This window comes from Prionailurus bengalensis, chromosome E4, assembly GCF_016509475.1.
Source record: "Prionailurus bengalensis isolate Pbe53 chromosome E4, Fcat_Pben_1.1_paternal_pri, whole genome shotgun sequence".
NCBI classification, from domain to species: domain Eukaryota; kingdom Metazoa; phylum Chordata; class Mammalia; order Carnivora; family Felidae; genus Prionailurus; species Prionailurus bengalensis.
In genome coordinates this window covers 10,613,499-10,629,024 of record NC_057360.1, presented here as the reverse complement: position 1 = coordinate 10,629,024, position 15,526 = coordinate 10,613,499, and the positions used below count along the sequence as shown (strand labels likewise).

At 59.2% G+C, this 15,526-nt stretch overlaps 1 protein-coding gene across 7 annotated transcripts in view; it reads left to right on the top strand.

Annotated features, from left to right (window-relative positions):
* Positions 1 to 15,526, top strand: part of GPR161 (G protein-coupled receptor 161) — a 63,918-nt gene that overhangs the window by 32,888 nt on the left and 15,504 nt on the right. For all 7 annotated transcript variants that reach the window (XR_006295264.1, XR_006295262.1, XR_006295261.1 and 4 more), the window contains 3 exons: positions 6,083 to 6,807; positions 11,708 to 11,812; positions 14,102 to 14,221. Coding sequence is in view for 3 of the 7 variants with exons in the window: in XM_043567664.1 (XP_043423599.1) it covers positions 6,083 to 6,807; positions 11,708 to 11,812; positions 14,102 to 14,221 (950 nt within the window). In the remaining 4 variants the exon portion in view is untranslated. The remainder of the gene's footprint in view (positions 1 to 6,082; positions 6,808 to 11,707; positions 11,813 to 14,101; positions 14,222 to 15,526) is intronic.

Genomic DNA, 15,526 nt, shown 5'->3' with positions numbered 1-15,526 from the left:
ATGGTGTCAGTACAGAGCCCAAGGTGGGGCTGGATCTCAGGAACCGTGCGAACCAAGAGCTGAACTCGTTGCTTAAGGGGCTGAGCCCCCCTGGGGAACTGGTTTTTAAGTGCCCCTCTTGGAGCCGTCTGTATATGGATGTTTGGGAAATCGTGCCCGCTGGGCAGGGGCAGGTGGGGGAGACTCAGTTGCTTGCTGAGATTTAGGGTTCCCAGCAAGCATGACAGATCCTCCAGTCATGCTGTCAGACGGCACCATCCCAGAGAGGGGTGACCTCTTTTGGTGCCTTATTCTCTCCTGTGGGGGTGCTGGCCGGATGGCCATGTAGGAAGGGCTCTGGGCCTGGTCCTTAGGGCGGCAGGATACCAGCGGGCACAGCACACAGACCTTGCCCACGTGTTCACAGGTGGGCGGCAGAGGCCTGCCAGCGAGGGCGGGTGTGGTCACAAAGCATAGGGAACTAGCGCGGCCCCAGTCCTGCTTGGGGTGGCAGGGCCTGGAGGGCTCCCGGGAAGAGGTGCCACTTGAGTAGGTCCTAACGGCGAGTAGGATGGCACAGGCCTGTAAGAGCTGGAAAACAGCCTCCAGCAGGTAGTGCGGGGAATACGCGACTAAGATGAACAGATGAGCGGAGGAACTCACAGCGGGGGGGAGGGGAAGGACCACGGAGTAGGCGGTGGTGCTGGGCGGAGCCTCAAGCGGGGAGGAGGAGCCCCGGGGCCCGTGCGGGGGAGGTGTGGGCGTGCATCCTAGGTGGCTGGAGACCGTCTCCGGCTGTTGGTGGTGGCTGGAAACACGGTGACACACACGTGTCACATTTACCCGCTGGAGCTTTGATCCACGCGGCCTGACTCCACACCACCCCGTGACAGAGGCGGTCCAGAAGGGACCTGTGCCTCCCCTCGGTGACCATTACCTCCCCACCACGAGGTGCAGCCAGGCAGGGTCTTGGCCGGTTCTGGTGATTACAGCGTACCGACCGCTGTCATCGTGTTTTCAAGTAACTTGGTGGCAGATGCAATTTACTTTTTATTATTGGTCGTTTATTATTGGTCATGTGGCATAGAGATACAAATTGGGCCAGTTTACGTGATCCGGCCCTTCTAAGTGACATAATATACTCCTTCTGCCTGCTTCATTTTAGTACATTAATTTTACTCTATCTTGCTAATTTTAATTTTGGAGGTCACATATTTGTCCCAGTCTATTGGAAACCTAAAGATGCAACTCTGTGTGTGTGTGCATGTGTGTGTGTGTGTGTGTGTGTGTGTGTGTGAGAAAGAGAGAGAGAGAGACGTAGAGGGGGAGGGAGGGAGGATGAGGGAGAGAGAAAAAACAGCAGTAGGACAGGAGGGAAGAAGAACAGAGAACAGGACTAGAGGAGGGAGCTGGAAACGTCTCTAAGAAAGTGGAAGGGGGTGGGGGGGCACCTGGGTGGTTCAGTCAGTTAAGCGTCCGACTTCGGCTCAGGTCATGATCCCGTGGCTTGTGAGTTCGAGCCCTGAGTTGGGCTCTGTGCTGACAGCTCGGAGCCTGGATCCCGCTTCGGATTCTGTGTCTCCCTCTCTCTCTGCCCCTCCCCGACTTGTGCTCTGTCTCTCTCTGTCTCTCAAAAATGAATAAATGTTTAAAAAAAAAAAAAAGGAAAGTGGAAGCGGAGAACCTGCCGGGGTAGGTGTCATGACCTCCACTGAAAGGGGTTGCTGCTAATACACAGTCCTCCCAGCAAATCCTTGCAACTGGGGGCTGGCTCCCATTCTGCAGGTGGGCAGAGTGAGGCTTTGTGAACCTGCCCAAGCTCACGTGGCTGGTAGGCAGCTCGTCGGGTTACGAGGAGGCGAAGGTGGGACTCAGCAGACTGCAGAGGGAGCCACCCATCAAGTCCAGCAAGCGGCTAGTTTGGCCCAGGGTTTCTCAAGCTGGCACTGCTGACGTTCTGGGTTGGGTCACACTTTGTGGGGACGGGGGGCCGCCCTGGGCAGCACCCCTGGCCTCTGCTCACTAGATGCCGGTGGCTCCTCCCCCCCAGTCGTCACCACCCAGAATGTCTCCAGACATCGCCACGCGTCCCCGGGGGGACACGTCGTCCCCACCGAGAACCCCAGCTAGAGAACTCCGCAAACTAAGTTAGCAGATGAGCCAAAAGAGAACAGACCGCGTAAGAAGAATGGCTGCCTGGAGAGAGATTCGGTGGGAATGTCGGTGTCCGAAACCGGCCACGTGGGGAACGTCATGTGACCCGGGGAGAACTGTACCCCGAGTGAGGGTGTGACGTGGTCGCTTAACCCGGCAGCTCATCGGGTTTTCGCGGCACGTGCGGGTGGACGCGGCCCCGGCTCCGAAAACGGGGTTCGGTGAGGGAAAGCGGCTGGCTCTGGGGGGCGGGTGGTTACGGTGCAGGGTCACCAGTGCCACCGGGAGAGCGTCCGCCCGTGGTAGCGCACTGTCCCCGAGGTGGCTGGAGTCGGCCTTGGCTCTGTCCTGTTTGCGGTGGAGGCGTCTTAGCCACACGGACCGACGTCGCTATCTTAGGGGCCGGTCTTGCAGCAGGATAGCTAAGTGAGCTTAGCTTAGCTAAGCTAAGGGCTAAGGAGGCCCTGTGTGCGTAATGAGTTTTCGGTTACACGAGACGTCGTGGGAGGCTCTTCTGGGACCTGGGGTCGTGCTTGGGCTCATGCCTGAAAATGAGCTGCTGGGGAAAAGACAGAGCTTCAGAAGCCAGTTAAGAGCACGGAAGGCAAAAGGAGCCCCTCTGTTCGGTCCTCTAATGACGTGCAGGGACACAGGGGGCTGCTGTCGTTCTGTATTTTCCTTTGAACCTGCAGCAGGCCTCAATGAGGCTAAGTTTAAAACATGAGGTTTCAAATCTACAAAATCCGTGTCTTTTCTTGGGCAGATGGGGGATGTTCTGTATCTTGATAGAGCCGTAGATTTGTGCGTTTCATCGTATATAAGTTTTACAAAAAATGAAATGGAGGGTAACTGGGCAGCACCCTGGCCCGTGGCGGCCTCTCTGACTCTGGGAGACTGACCCCTCGGGAGCCGGCCTCCGGCCCCCAGCACCCCGGTGAGACTCGGGGCTCAGCTGGGAGAGGTTATGGTCACGTCCCACTGGAATTGCTCGTGGCCGGGACCTTAGTCAGCGGGTGAAACAAATCCCATTTATTATAGAAAAGGAGGAGTCTTGCCATAAAATAAGAATAATACCTGGATGTTGAGAATAGCCAGAAGGATTACGTGTGGAGGACCGCTTATTAATTGTAATTATTTTTACGACCGCCAGAACAGGGCTGGTCAAAGGAGCCGGGGGCAGTTAACATTCCCTGGCCCTGCTTTGCTGCGCTGCTGCCCCTGGGGTGTCTTGAGGTCAGAGAGCCTGCACACGGTTTAAAAGGGCAGAGAAAAATAGAAATCTCTGCCTTGTTTCTTTTTAAGAGTGAAGGAAACCTCCTAGGCAGCCCTCAATCCCACCCTAGCAGACCCCGTCACGTTTCGTTGGCTGGGATGGTGCCACACAGGTCAGTGTCTCGGCCATGACTTGGCAAGAGGTAGGAGACCACCAGAATGGCCCGATTCATCTCTCGGGACTCAGAAGGGCCCAGTGTCCCCGTTCAGTCATAGCAGTTGGGAGCAGCACGAACGATCTGGGTTCCCGTTTTCAGGAAGCAAGGGGGAAAGGTCGGTGGACAGGCAGAGACCAAGCTCCGCCCCCGCCATGTGAAGAGGAGGCACGACGCAGGCCTTTCCCTCAGTCTGGCCCCCGAGTTCTTGGGGCCAGGGCTTCTGTGCTTCCCACGTTACAGATGAAGGCCACCAAAGGTCACACAGCTTGTAGCGGGAGAGCTGCCCTCTGGACCCAGGGATCCCAGCTCCAAAGGCATGCTTCTTTCCCTGGGCTGCTCGGACTTTGCAAGATGCAAACCCAGGTACCAGCGTAAGACACTGATTGTTTCATCCCAGGCCACGTGCAATAATAGATAGCCGTGACCCATCCCAGGGTCCCCACGAGATCCTCTTTTCAGATCCCACACCCGGGGAGCGTGCAGCCGGACATCAGCAGCCCCTGGCTCACCTCCGGTTAGGAAGGCCCTTCAGGGGCGCCTGGCTGGCTCAGTCGGTGGAGCGTGCAACTCTTGATATCAGGGTTGTGAGTTCAAGTCTCATGTGGGGTGTAGAGATTATTTAAAAATCTTTTTTTTTAATTTTATTTTTTAATGTTTATTTATTTTTGAGAGAGAGAGAGAGAGACAGACAGAGCATGAGCGGGGCAGGGGCAGAGAGAGAGGGAGACACAGAATCCGAAGCAGGCTCCAGTCTCTGAGCTGAGAACACAGAGCCCGACACGGGGCTCGAACTCATGAACGGTGAGATCATGACCTGAGCTGACGTCGGACACCCAACCGACTTGAGTTACCCAGGTGTCCCCCAATTTTTTTTTTTTTTTTTTTTTTTTTAGAGAAGCAGGGACACCTGGGTGGCTCAGTGGGTTAAGCGTCTGACTTTGGCTCAGGTCATGATCTCCCGGTTCGTGGGTTCGAGCCCCGCGTCAGGCTCTGTGCTGACAGCTTGGTGCCTGGATCCTGCTTCGGATTCTGTGTCTCCCTCTCTCTCTGCCCCTCCCCTGCTCTCTCTCTCTCTCTCTCTCTCTCAAATATAAATAAACGTTTAAAAAAATTTTTAAAAAAAGGGAAAGTCTTTCACAAAGGGTGTAGATGGGGGAAGCCTTCCCTCCAAGAGGGTGGGCAAGCAGCATGTGGCAGTCAGGCCGTGGGCCCTGTCCCTGCGCTGCTGGTGCCCCGGGGTGACTCAGGACGGGAGATGTGGGATCCTTGGCCCCGTTCGTTTTCTGCCATCCTGTCTGTACCAGGTGGCATCAGCGTGGCCACCCCTGTCTTTTCCACAGGCTGCCCTCATGGGGAAACCCTAGTATTCATTAAACAGCATTTCCTTTGGATAAAATGCCTGGGTGGGGAGGGTGTGGTTTACTTTCAACCCCATGATTTAAATCCTCCCTGGCTTCCCCCCCGCCCCCCCCCCCCCCCACGCCTCTGTGCGGTGCTGAGCTCCGTGCAGGTTCCCCATAGGGCGGGTGCTGGCTCACACCTCCCCGCACACCCCAGAGCTGCCTTCCTCCTCAGCGACTCCTGGGCCAGTGCCTCCGATCTCTTAAGACCTGGGTATATGTGCGTCTCCTGCAGGAAGCCTGGGCTGACCCGCCTTCTGGAACAGGTGCCCCGCCAGTGTGCAGCTGGAGCCCTCCAGGCCTCCCTCCTCTGCGCAGGGCCGAGGGATTAAAAATCACCCCTGTTGTGTGGACTCCGGGACAAGACAGTTTGCGAGGAGTCGCTGGCGTGTCACTGCGGGCTGTGGGGCCAGATCGTCTGGGTTTACGTCTTGTTTCTTCCCCTTATCTTGGGCAGGCTGCTTATTCTTCCTCTGCCTTAGTGCCCTCGTCTGGAAAATGAGGGGGATGATAACACCCACCGCGTCAAGCAGTCGTTGGTGAGGATTCCATTTAGCTCTTACACCCCAGACGCACACTCTGCCCACGTGTCTGTCTCTCGCCATGTCTTCTCACTGCCTTTCCTGTACGTAGCACAGGCGTTCAGCAGGTCTTCAGTAAATGTCCATCGATGGAATGACCCCCTAGTCCGTCAATGTTATTCTGGCTTTTTCATGACCCTCTGGAAACGAATCAATCTCAGGTTGATGTCAGCAACACAGAAGTGATCTGGCTTCATGCACGATCCCTTAGGACTCCTGTAGGTGCCCCGAGATGACCCACAGCCCCGAATATGATTGGGCTCTGGCATCGTGACTCGGAAACAGGACCGCCTGAGCCCTGGGTTCATCCTGGCCTCCAGCTCCTGGCTGATGACGGGTCCTACAAAGCGGGGTAACACGGCAGAGTCTGTGACTTGTCCGGGAAAAGTTGGGAGAAGGGACCATCTTCGGAACCCCGTGACTGGGTTGGATGGAGAAATTCAACAAAGCTCCCTACCTCGGAGAGCACGGGGTGCCCGTTCGGGTGCGTTTTCTCTATTTTGACTCCTTTCTCTCGCCCCCTCTGTCCTTTCCCTAGCTACTATGCTGTCCTGTACCCCATGGTGTACCCCATGAAGATCACGGGGAACCGCGCCGTGATGGCGCTTGTCTACATATGGCTTCACTCCCTCATCGGCTGCCTGCCGCCTCTCTTTGGTTGGTCGTCGGTGGAGTTTGACGAGTTCAAGTGGATGTGTGTGGCTGCGTGGCACCGGGAGCCCGGCTATACCGCCTTCTGGCAGATCTGGTGTGCCCTCTTCCCCTTTCTGGTCATGCTGGTGTGCTATGGCTTTATCTTCCGCGTGGCCAGGGTCAAGGCGCGCAAGGTGCACTGTGGCACCGTGGTCATCGTGGAGGAGGACCCCCAGAGGGATGGGAGGAAGAACTCCAGCACCTCCACCTCCTCCTCCGGCAGTAGGAGGAACGCCTTTCAGGGCGTGGTCTATTCCGCCAACCAGTGCAAAGCCCTCATCACCATCCTGGTGGTCGTCGGTGCCTTCATGGTCACCTGGGGCCCCTACATGGTTGTCATCACCTCTGAGGCCCTCTGGGGGAAGAACTACGTCTCCCCGACCCTGGAGACCTGGGCCACGTGGCTGTCCTTTACCAGCGCCATCTGCCACCCCCTGATCTATGGGCTCTGGAACAAGACGGTTCGCAAGGAGCTGCTGGGCATGTGCTTTGGGGATCGGTATTACCGGGAGCCGTTCGTGCAGCGGCAGAGGACTTCCAGGCTCTTCAGCATTTCCAACAGGATCACAGGTAACCTGGGGACTTGCGGGGAGGGGGAGGCCCACCTCGGGCGGGAGGCCCTCTGCCGTGTTGACGGGTGAGCTCTCAGACCGACGGCGGCCTCGAGGCTCCAAGCACGGTGTGCGTCGGGGGAGGAACGTCCCGCGCGTCCCCCGTGATTCCCAGGCGGCTTTCGGCAGGGGAAACCAGAGTTCAGAAGTCCGTTTTCGGTGTCCCCAGCCACGGCACGCTGGCCTTTCTACAGACAAAAGAACCCAAGCATTGGACCGGGCCCCCCTCCGCTGTTGGCCAGTCCTTTCGTGTCGGTGTTCTGTAAAGCAGAGTCCACCTTCAGGCACCCCCGCCCCTCCTCGGCTCCTCCTCCCCAATCGCGCTCCTCCGCCCCCATCGCGCTCCTCCGCCCCCATCGCGCTCTTCCTCCCCCCCATCGCGCTCCTCCCCCCCATCGCGCTCCTCCCCCCCCCATCGCACTCCTCCTCCCTTCCTCGGCTCCTCCTCCCCCATCGCGCTCCTCCGCCCCCATCGCGCTCTTCCTCCCCCCCATCGCGCTCCTCCCCCCCATCGCGCTCCTCCCCCCCCATCGCACTCCTCCTCCCTTCCTCGGCTCCTCCTCCCCCATCGCGCTCCTCCTCGGGCCTCTCATGCTGGTCAGCGGTTTCCTCCTGCCGGTGCCAGTAATTCACGTGTGTCGGTGCCAAACCCCAGCCCTCCGCCCTGCCGCCTTGAAATGGCACTGTCCCCTGTGTGTAAAGCTGCTCCATCCGGTAACTGATCTGGGAGCTAACAAGCTTCTGGAGGTGATCCTCTCACCTTTGGTGAGACCCAGAGGACTTGCTCTAGGCAGGGATAGATTTTTTTTTTTTTTTTTTAGCCCTTTTTATTTGGAAATAATTGTAGACTTGGAGAAGAGCTGGGAAGAGAGGACAGAGACTTCCCACCCACCCTGCTTCTCCTGGCGTTCACCTCTGGCCGAATCATAGCAGTTACCAAACCAAGATATTAACATTGGGGCAGTGCTGTTAACAATGCACTCACTGCTTGAGGCAGATTTCCCCCGTGTCCCCAGTCAGGTCCTTTTGCTGTTCCAGGATCCGGATCGCGATCAGGTCATGGCTCCCTTTGTCTTCTTGAAGCTTTGACAAGTCTTTGTTCTTCCCTTGTCTTCTGTGACATTGGCACTTTTTTAGAGTACTGCTAAGGGGGTTTTTAGGATGCCCTTGGTTTGTGTTCAGCTGATGTGTTGTCAGGATTAGAATGAGGTTCTACGTCTTTGGCAGGAATGCCGGGGGAGGGGGGGGTGCTGTGGTCTTCTCCGTGATCACATCAGGGGCACGTATGTCATTATGTCTTATTACTGGTTTAGGTTGCCTTGACGTCTCGGTTGATGCCTTGGCTCAGGCTGCTATCACCAAACACCATAGACTAGGGCGCTTAAACCACAGACCTGTATTTCTCACATTTCGGGCGACTGGAAGTCTGAGATCAAGGTGCCACGTGGTTGGAGCCCGGTGAGACCACTCTTCCTAGCTGTCCCCTTGCTGCATCCTCACGTGGATATGGGGAGATGGGACAGGGCAAGCCCTGTGGTCTCTTCTTATGAGGCCCCCACCCTCATGACCTCATCTGCTCCGGATTGCCTCCTGAAGGCCCTACTTCCGGATACCATCATACCGGGGTTAGGGCTTCAATGTATGAATTTTGGGGGGAACACACTGAGTCCGCACAGTTCAGGAGGCGTCTGCCAGGTTTCTCTGTTGTAAAGTCAATGTTTTTTCCACTGTAATTAAGAAATACACCGGGGGAGAGCCTTCGAGGCCCTGCAAATACCCGGTCTCTCCCTCAGCCTTCACCCACTACTCTTAGCATCCACTGGTGGATCTTGCCTCCAGCGGTTATTACCGTGTTGTTCCGATGGGGAAGTAGCCGGATTTTTAGGGCCATGTTTGAGGGAGATTATCACCCGGATGAGCCGTTGGAAGAGAGATTTGAGGGCTCTTGGATCGACTGGAAAAAGCTAGTTCAGGTTACAGTTCTCTTCTTTTTCTGGGTGACTTTGGGCAGCTCAGACCGCTCGAGAGAAAGGTTCCTGTTCGTGGAATAGAGAGGCCTTCCACCTTCCCTCTCAAGAACGAATTCCCCGGGGTTGTGCGTACTCAGCGGTAGTATTGTTGGGAGATCTTTTCCACGAGGCGGTAAGAAACCAACATCACTGATTTATTCTGTGGGCTGATGGAGTGTTACTTCTTGAGAGAGGAAGGAAGTCGGGGACTTTTTCTTCTTCTTTTTCTCCTTTTTTTTTTTTTTTTTTTTTTTTTTTGTAAGTAGGCTCCATGCCCAACATGGTGCTTGAATTCATGACCCTGAGATCAAGAGAGGGAGTTTTCATTCTGAGCAGAAGAGTAGAAGAACCTTTCCGTACCCCAGTATTGTAACCACCGAAATGCCCATCGCCTGCCCCTGCAAGTCCCTGTTGTCAAGTACAACTTGTGAGCCAGGACTGCATTCACGGTCTGGCTTCATTTCTCCGAGTAACTTACTCAGATTTGGTAAAATCGCTCCTCTTTTAGGCAAAAAGTGTATGTTTTGCCCTCCATTGAAGTGAAGAGTGGGGAGAGAGAAAGAAAGAGGGAAGAGAATAGAGGAGGGAGAGGGTAGCCAGCACCAAAACAACATCGGCTTTTGGCCAGCATTTTCCACGCAGGTCGCCTGTGGTGGTGCCGGCAGAGGCCGTGGGGCCGGGAAAACGCCGGGACGCCTGCTGTGGTTTGGTGGGCAGGTCCGTGGCAGCTGGTGGCCTCCTCCTCGCTGAGGGACGAGCAGTCTTGTGGGAGGCTTTTGGGTTACAGAGTGTGTGGGCCGATGGGCTCTGTGTACTTGGCCTTCCCCAGCTCCTGAATGTTGGACAAGGAGCAGAACTCGGCTGCCCTCGCTCCACGCCCCGCCCGCCCCGGGAATGCCCACGCCCTTCTGGGTCGAAGAGGGAGGCCCGGCCTCCACCTCTGGGCCTCTGTCCCTCTGGCCGAGCCAGGGAGCGCGGACCCTCCTCTGACGCCCCCTGTGGGCCTGGCTTGCATCTGCCCAGACTCCTGAAAGCCAAATCCGCTTTCCGTCCCTGGAGCCTGCATTCTGGGCCACCTCCCTCACCTCCGGGAGTGCTGAGCTCGGTGGTAGCAGAGGGAAAGAGAGGGGTAAGACCCCTTCCAAAGGAGCAACAGAGGTCTGGAGGGTCTGTCTTGTTCCTCTCCGTTTGCGGGGCCACCTGGCTGCTGCTCGCTCACAGGCGGTCAGCCCGGCCACGGCGGTCTGGCCCCCGTGACTCCTCACACTGCCGGAGACCAGGGCACGTTCCGGCTTTCACCACAGCCTTAGAGATGGTGTCCAAACCCCACCGCGGCCTCGGCCAGCCCACTTGGCAGTAGACTGTCCCCCACGGGCCCCTCCCTGAGCCAGGCTTCCCGCGGAGACATGGCCACATTCTGAGGCTGGGGCCCTGGACGGGACCAATATGTCTGGGCCCTTCTCTGGTGCCCATCTCTACAGCAGCACCCAGCAGGGCCCTCTGCACCAGTGTGGTTCCCGAGTTCATGAAGGGGTGGTCCTGAGAGAAGCCCCCGCCCCCCCCCCCCCCCCCCCCCCCCGCCCCCCGTCGGGTCCTCCTTAGCTCCAGGGAAGGCAGGAAAGCGCTTTCTCCATCACCCGGCACCCTCTGAAAACTCAGGACGGAAGTAAAGATCGGAGCCAGTAAAGATCCCAGCCGTCTCCTGTCTGTAAGGGGACCGTGGGGGTGGGTAGCGGCGGTCTCTTCGGCCTGCTAGGCTGTAGGTGTTCCTCGCGAGGCCAGAGGACTTTGACTTTGTGTGCTGCCTTGTTAATTGCTAAGAGCTCCTTCTCGTGACCTCCGTGGTCTCCGGAGCGTCCGGCTCTTTTGTTCCTGGAGTCGTCATTCTCCCGGTGTTCTCCCGGGACCCGCGCAGAATTCTTTCTTTTCTTAAGCTCCCTCCACGGCCTCCGCTGAGATCTGTTTCTTTCCCTTCTTCCTCCGGTATTCCTTCTCCTTCTCTCAAGCTGGGGCCTCTCCTGGAGTGTCCAGTGACGAGGCCCTGGGCTCGGGTGGAGGCCCCGCTTCGGGAGCAGGAGGCGCTCGGCCCCCCGGGGAGGGTCCTCCCTCTCCTGCTGAGCGAGCTGAGGGGCGGGGGGTCCCACTGTTAGCTCCGCAGCCTGGCATCGTGCTCTTGCTTTCTGCCGTGATGCCTGGGCCCGGCCCGTCCCCGGGCCTGCTCCTCTCGCCGTCCTGCCTGCGAGGCGTCCGGGCTGGGCGGAGCCGGAGGAGGGGACCCGCCCCTGCCCAGAGACCCTTTCCCTGCGGCCCCACCTGCCGCGGGGGCTCCTGGCCTCCGGTTCTTCAGCTTCCGGGCCCAGTGCGAGAACCGGTCTCCCCCCAGGCCTCCGCTCCCTGGGTCCGGCCCGCGGTCCTCGTCGGCACCTTCCCGTTGGCGGGCACTCTCTCCCGCTTGGCGCTTCACGCCTCCGGAACGCAGATTCCCCTCTGCTGCTCGGACCTCAGGAGGTCGCAGCCCGTCCGCGTTGCACGTTTAACCGGAAGATGGTCTCCCAAGACCGCTGCCTCGCGTTCTCCCTGCCACACTTCTTGTTGGGGTGTGTCGTTGTTGGGAGAGCTTCCTCTTTCGGGGAGCCACGCCCCCGGGGCAGGAACGAGGGGCAGAGGGGGAGAGGGCGGCCGGGGGCTCCCCGTCATGCGGTGGGTTGACGGCATGGCTTGCGAGTGACAGAGGGGACAGGAGAGCGGGGGGGGGGGGGGGGGGGGGGGGGGGAACCGCTGGAGTGGGAGGGACGGGGGCTGCCCTGGCGGGACCTGGACCGTGCTGACGGCGCCAACTCTGCCTTCCAGACCTGGGCCTGTCCCCACACCTCACGGCGCTCATGGCAGGCGGACAGCCCCTGGGGAACAGCAGCAGCACCGGGGACACCGGCTTCAGCTGCTCTCAGGACTCAGGTAAGCCTCCCGCGCGTCACACGCCCTGGGGCGGCGGGAGGGACCTCCCCACGCAGGTGCCTTTCCGATTGCGGCTTTGAGCTCGCCAGCGTCTCCGGGCCTCGGTTTCCGCCCATATCAAACCGGGATTTCCCTTCCTCTTCTCTCCGCCACACGGGGTTGTTGTGAGATCCAAACGAAGCGAACCCCTTTGAAAAGCTGAAGTGCCGCGTGCCCGGGAGTTGTTACCCTGAGTGTGACACCCTCGGCCGCCACGGGCTCTGGGGTCCAGCTGCCTGGTGTTCAGTGTCTCACTGGCCTTTTCTGAGCTGTGCCATCCGGGGCAAGTTGCTTAATCTCTAAGCCTTGGAGCACCCCGGGTGTGAACTGGGGGTAGCTGGCCCCCATCACGGCAGCTCCCCTGAGGCCACATCCCTGGCTCACCACCCTGGCCTGCTTTGTGCCCTGCCTTTGAGAAACTCGGTCTCCCCGAAGGGACATGTCCCCGGCACAGATGCTCCCCGTCCCCCGTGGCTGCCCCCAGGGGACCCTGCGGGCCGAGCTCCTCCTTCAGGAAGTCCGCCTAGCATGCCGCTGGGCACCTCACCAGGCCCTGGTGAGAGGCGGTGGGCAGAGGCGTCTGCTCCCTATCCTGGGGCCTGTGCCCACGAGCTGGGCCGTAGGGAGTGGGGCTGAGCTGGAACGAGGTGCAGAGGGCTGGGCAGTGGCGGGGGGGGGGGGGGAGGGGGGTTGCTCCATCCCCGCTGCCCGGAGCTTGTGAAAACTCTCTGCCTTGACCTGAGTCTCCCCCCGCCTCAGCCTGGGACCTCGACGCTGGGGTGGGCCGTGGGCAGGGACCGAGACCAGGCCTTCTGGCGCGGACAGTTTTCCCCGGAAGCAGAATATTCCCTGAGAATGTTCTTTCACCCGTCAGCCAGCGGGTTGAACCACCGTCACACCGTCTCCTCTTGCCCTGCGTCCCTCGTGTGATTTGAAGGAAGGGAAGGTCTGTGGGTCACTCCCCAGGCTCTTTGCCCATTCGCAGACGACCAGCAGGGATCCGGAGGCAGTGTGACATCCATTCATTCAACAAATGTTTATGTGCCCAGCCCTCGCTCTGGCCAGACTCTGTACTAGGTTCCAGAGATCCAGTGGTGAGCTGTACTCATGGAACTTTCTGTGGACCTGGGAAGACGGCCCGTCATCCCACGTGCTTTCAGTAATTCTGCTATTAAAGATTATAACTGGGAGGGCAGCTTTGGAAGGGAGAATTAGAGCAGCTTCTCGGAGAGTGACATTGAACCCCGAAGAGCAAGGAGGTGGCCAGGCAGAAGGCATAGGCGTCGTAGCCGGAGAAGGAGCATGGCCTGGGCCGTCACACGGACCCGAGCGTGTGTGACTTCCAGCCCCGCCGTTTATCGGCTGTAGTCGTGCCTCCCCGATTAGCTCCTGCCGTGTGCCGAGCGCTGTGCCGCATCTTTCCACGTCTCAGCTCACGGTCCTCAGCCAATCCGTGAGGTGGACCGAACTACCATCCCTGCGTCGCAGCCTTGAGGACGCTGAGGGATTCGGCACCTGCCCGAGATCCTAGGTCCGCGTGGAGCGCGAACTGGTGCTCTGACTCCCAGGGAATGATCTTTCTGGAGGCCAGGCGGTGATGCCTCTGCGGCTTGCTCTGAAACAGCAAGAGGACCCCGGGGCTGCCCTGTCTCCCTCGTTTCCCCAGCACTGAGGCCTTGAAGGATTGAAAGCTGGAGACCGGGATGGAACGAGGCTGGGGACGGTGTCAGGCCAGGGTCCCGGCTCAGCCCAGCCCTCTCTAGTATGACCCCCTGCCTCCCTGCCTTTGTTTGCCCGCTCTTTTAGGGGGTATATTTTTCAATTCCTTTTTGATCCTCAAAGAACTCTACCTTTTCCGGTTTGAAATGTTGATTTAGCGCAACATATTTTAACAGTGACGGGAATTCAGACCGTAAGAAGGATCCTCAGAACACAGAGCTCCAAGGGCCCTGCCCCGCACTGAGCCCTGCCCCCGCCCCTCCCACCCAGGCCCGGCCAACTTCATACTGTGTGTGTGTGTGTGTGTGTGTGTGTGTGTGTGTGGCAGCCCCACGGGCCCGCTGCAGACTCCCCGGGATGACACCATGCACACGGTGTCCCTCGGGCACCTGCACATGCTGTGGGGCCATGGTCGCACCTGTTGGTGGGATTGAATATGTGGGGACGAGGAGGCGAGAGAGGTAGAGAAGGAGGCGGCGAGGAGGACCTCGCACCCCTGGTTCCGTGTGCACAATCCGCCCTTGGTTTCAGGGACAGATGTGATGCTGCTCGAGGACTACACGTCGGATGACAACCCTCCCTCCCACTGTACTTGCCCCCCCAAGAGGAGGAGCTCGGTGACATTTGAGGATGAAGTGGAACAAATGAAAGGTTGGTCTGTGGCTCACTGCTTTGGGACAGCCCGGGGCGGGGCGGGGCGGGCGGTGGGGGGCAGCAGAGGGAAAGGATCCGGGGAAGATTCCTTGGCTCAGCCCTGCTCGCACCCCCAGCGTTCCAGGGCTCCCCGCGGTGCCGGCCACCGAGACCGCTCCCGACCCTGCCGGCCTCACTTGTCCCCGGGCCTCCCCTTGTTGGGGCATGCGGCCCCCGGGCTGGGAAGGTGGGGCTGTCGGACTCTAGATAGATGCGCACGCGCACGCACAGCCCCCATCCTGATTCCCCTCTCCTCCCTCGGGAAGCTGCCGGGCTGGAGAAAACTTTCTGAGCCCTCCACAGTCTGTCCCCTTTGCGGACGCGGTGTGGGTATAAATCTGAACTTGCCCTCTCTGAGCCTCCGCTTCCTCACGGGGAAAACGGAAACAGTGGCGCCATGAGTGCTCCCCCCTGAGCAGAGGCTGTCGCCTCGACCATCTGTCGTCCCTGGAGTCGATGAGGGCGTGTGAGCCTGTGAGGGGAGTGGCCTCCCACATTTCGTCTCCCGTGTGTCCTTGTCGCCTCTGGGACGTAGGGTCTGGGTTCCCATCCGGACAAGCGTGTTAGAAGAGCGACAGGGGACCATCCAGACCGCCCACGACGTAAGACCCTGTCCTCTGGATCCCCGCACGCGAGGGCGGCCGCCAGAACCACTGGATGGGATGTGGGAGAGTCGGGATCAGGACAGCGGACTGTGGCCGTCGACGTGGGTCCCGTCAGAGCTTTAGGATCGTAGGGAATCCCACCTCGTCTGCCCCCCTCCCTGACTCCTGCCCAACTGGGGCGGTCGCAGAGCTCAGGAGGCAGATGGGCCACTCTGCTGGCAGAGTAGACTCAGGAACAGAGGACGGCCTGCAGCCTCATGGGCTCTGTGATATATTAGCCCGGAACCAAAGCATGAAGGACTCCCCCCCCCCGCCCAGACCGCCCAGCCCACGGGGGCCAGTCTGGCCCCTTCAGACCCACTTAGTGGGGATGGCGGTTCTGAGGGCCTGTCTGCCGGCAGGGAGGAACAGGGCCACCCTCAGGTCGCAAGTGAGAGGGGCAGGGAGAGGCGACGTGTGGCCCCCCCCACTCTTTGCTTCATTCTTGTGTCCGGCTGCAGACTCCCTGAGACGGGGTGATGGGTGGATGTTGCCTCCTCTCCGGAAGAACGTGAGGGGTAGGAGACACACCGTCGGGAAAGCTGGCAGTGAGGGCAGTGGTGATGAGAGGCGCTGGGCGTGACGTTGCAGACTCATCTCTCTCTGTTTTTAGTTGTCG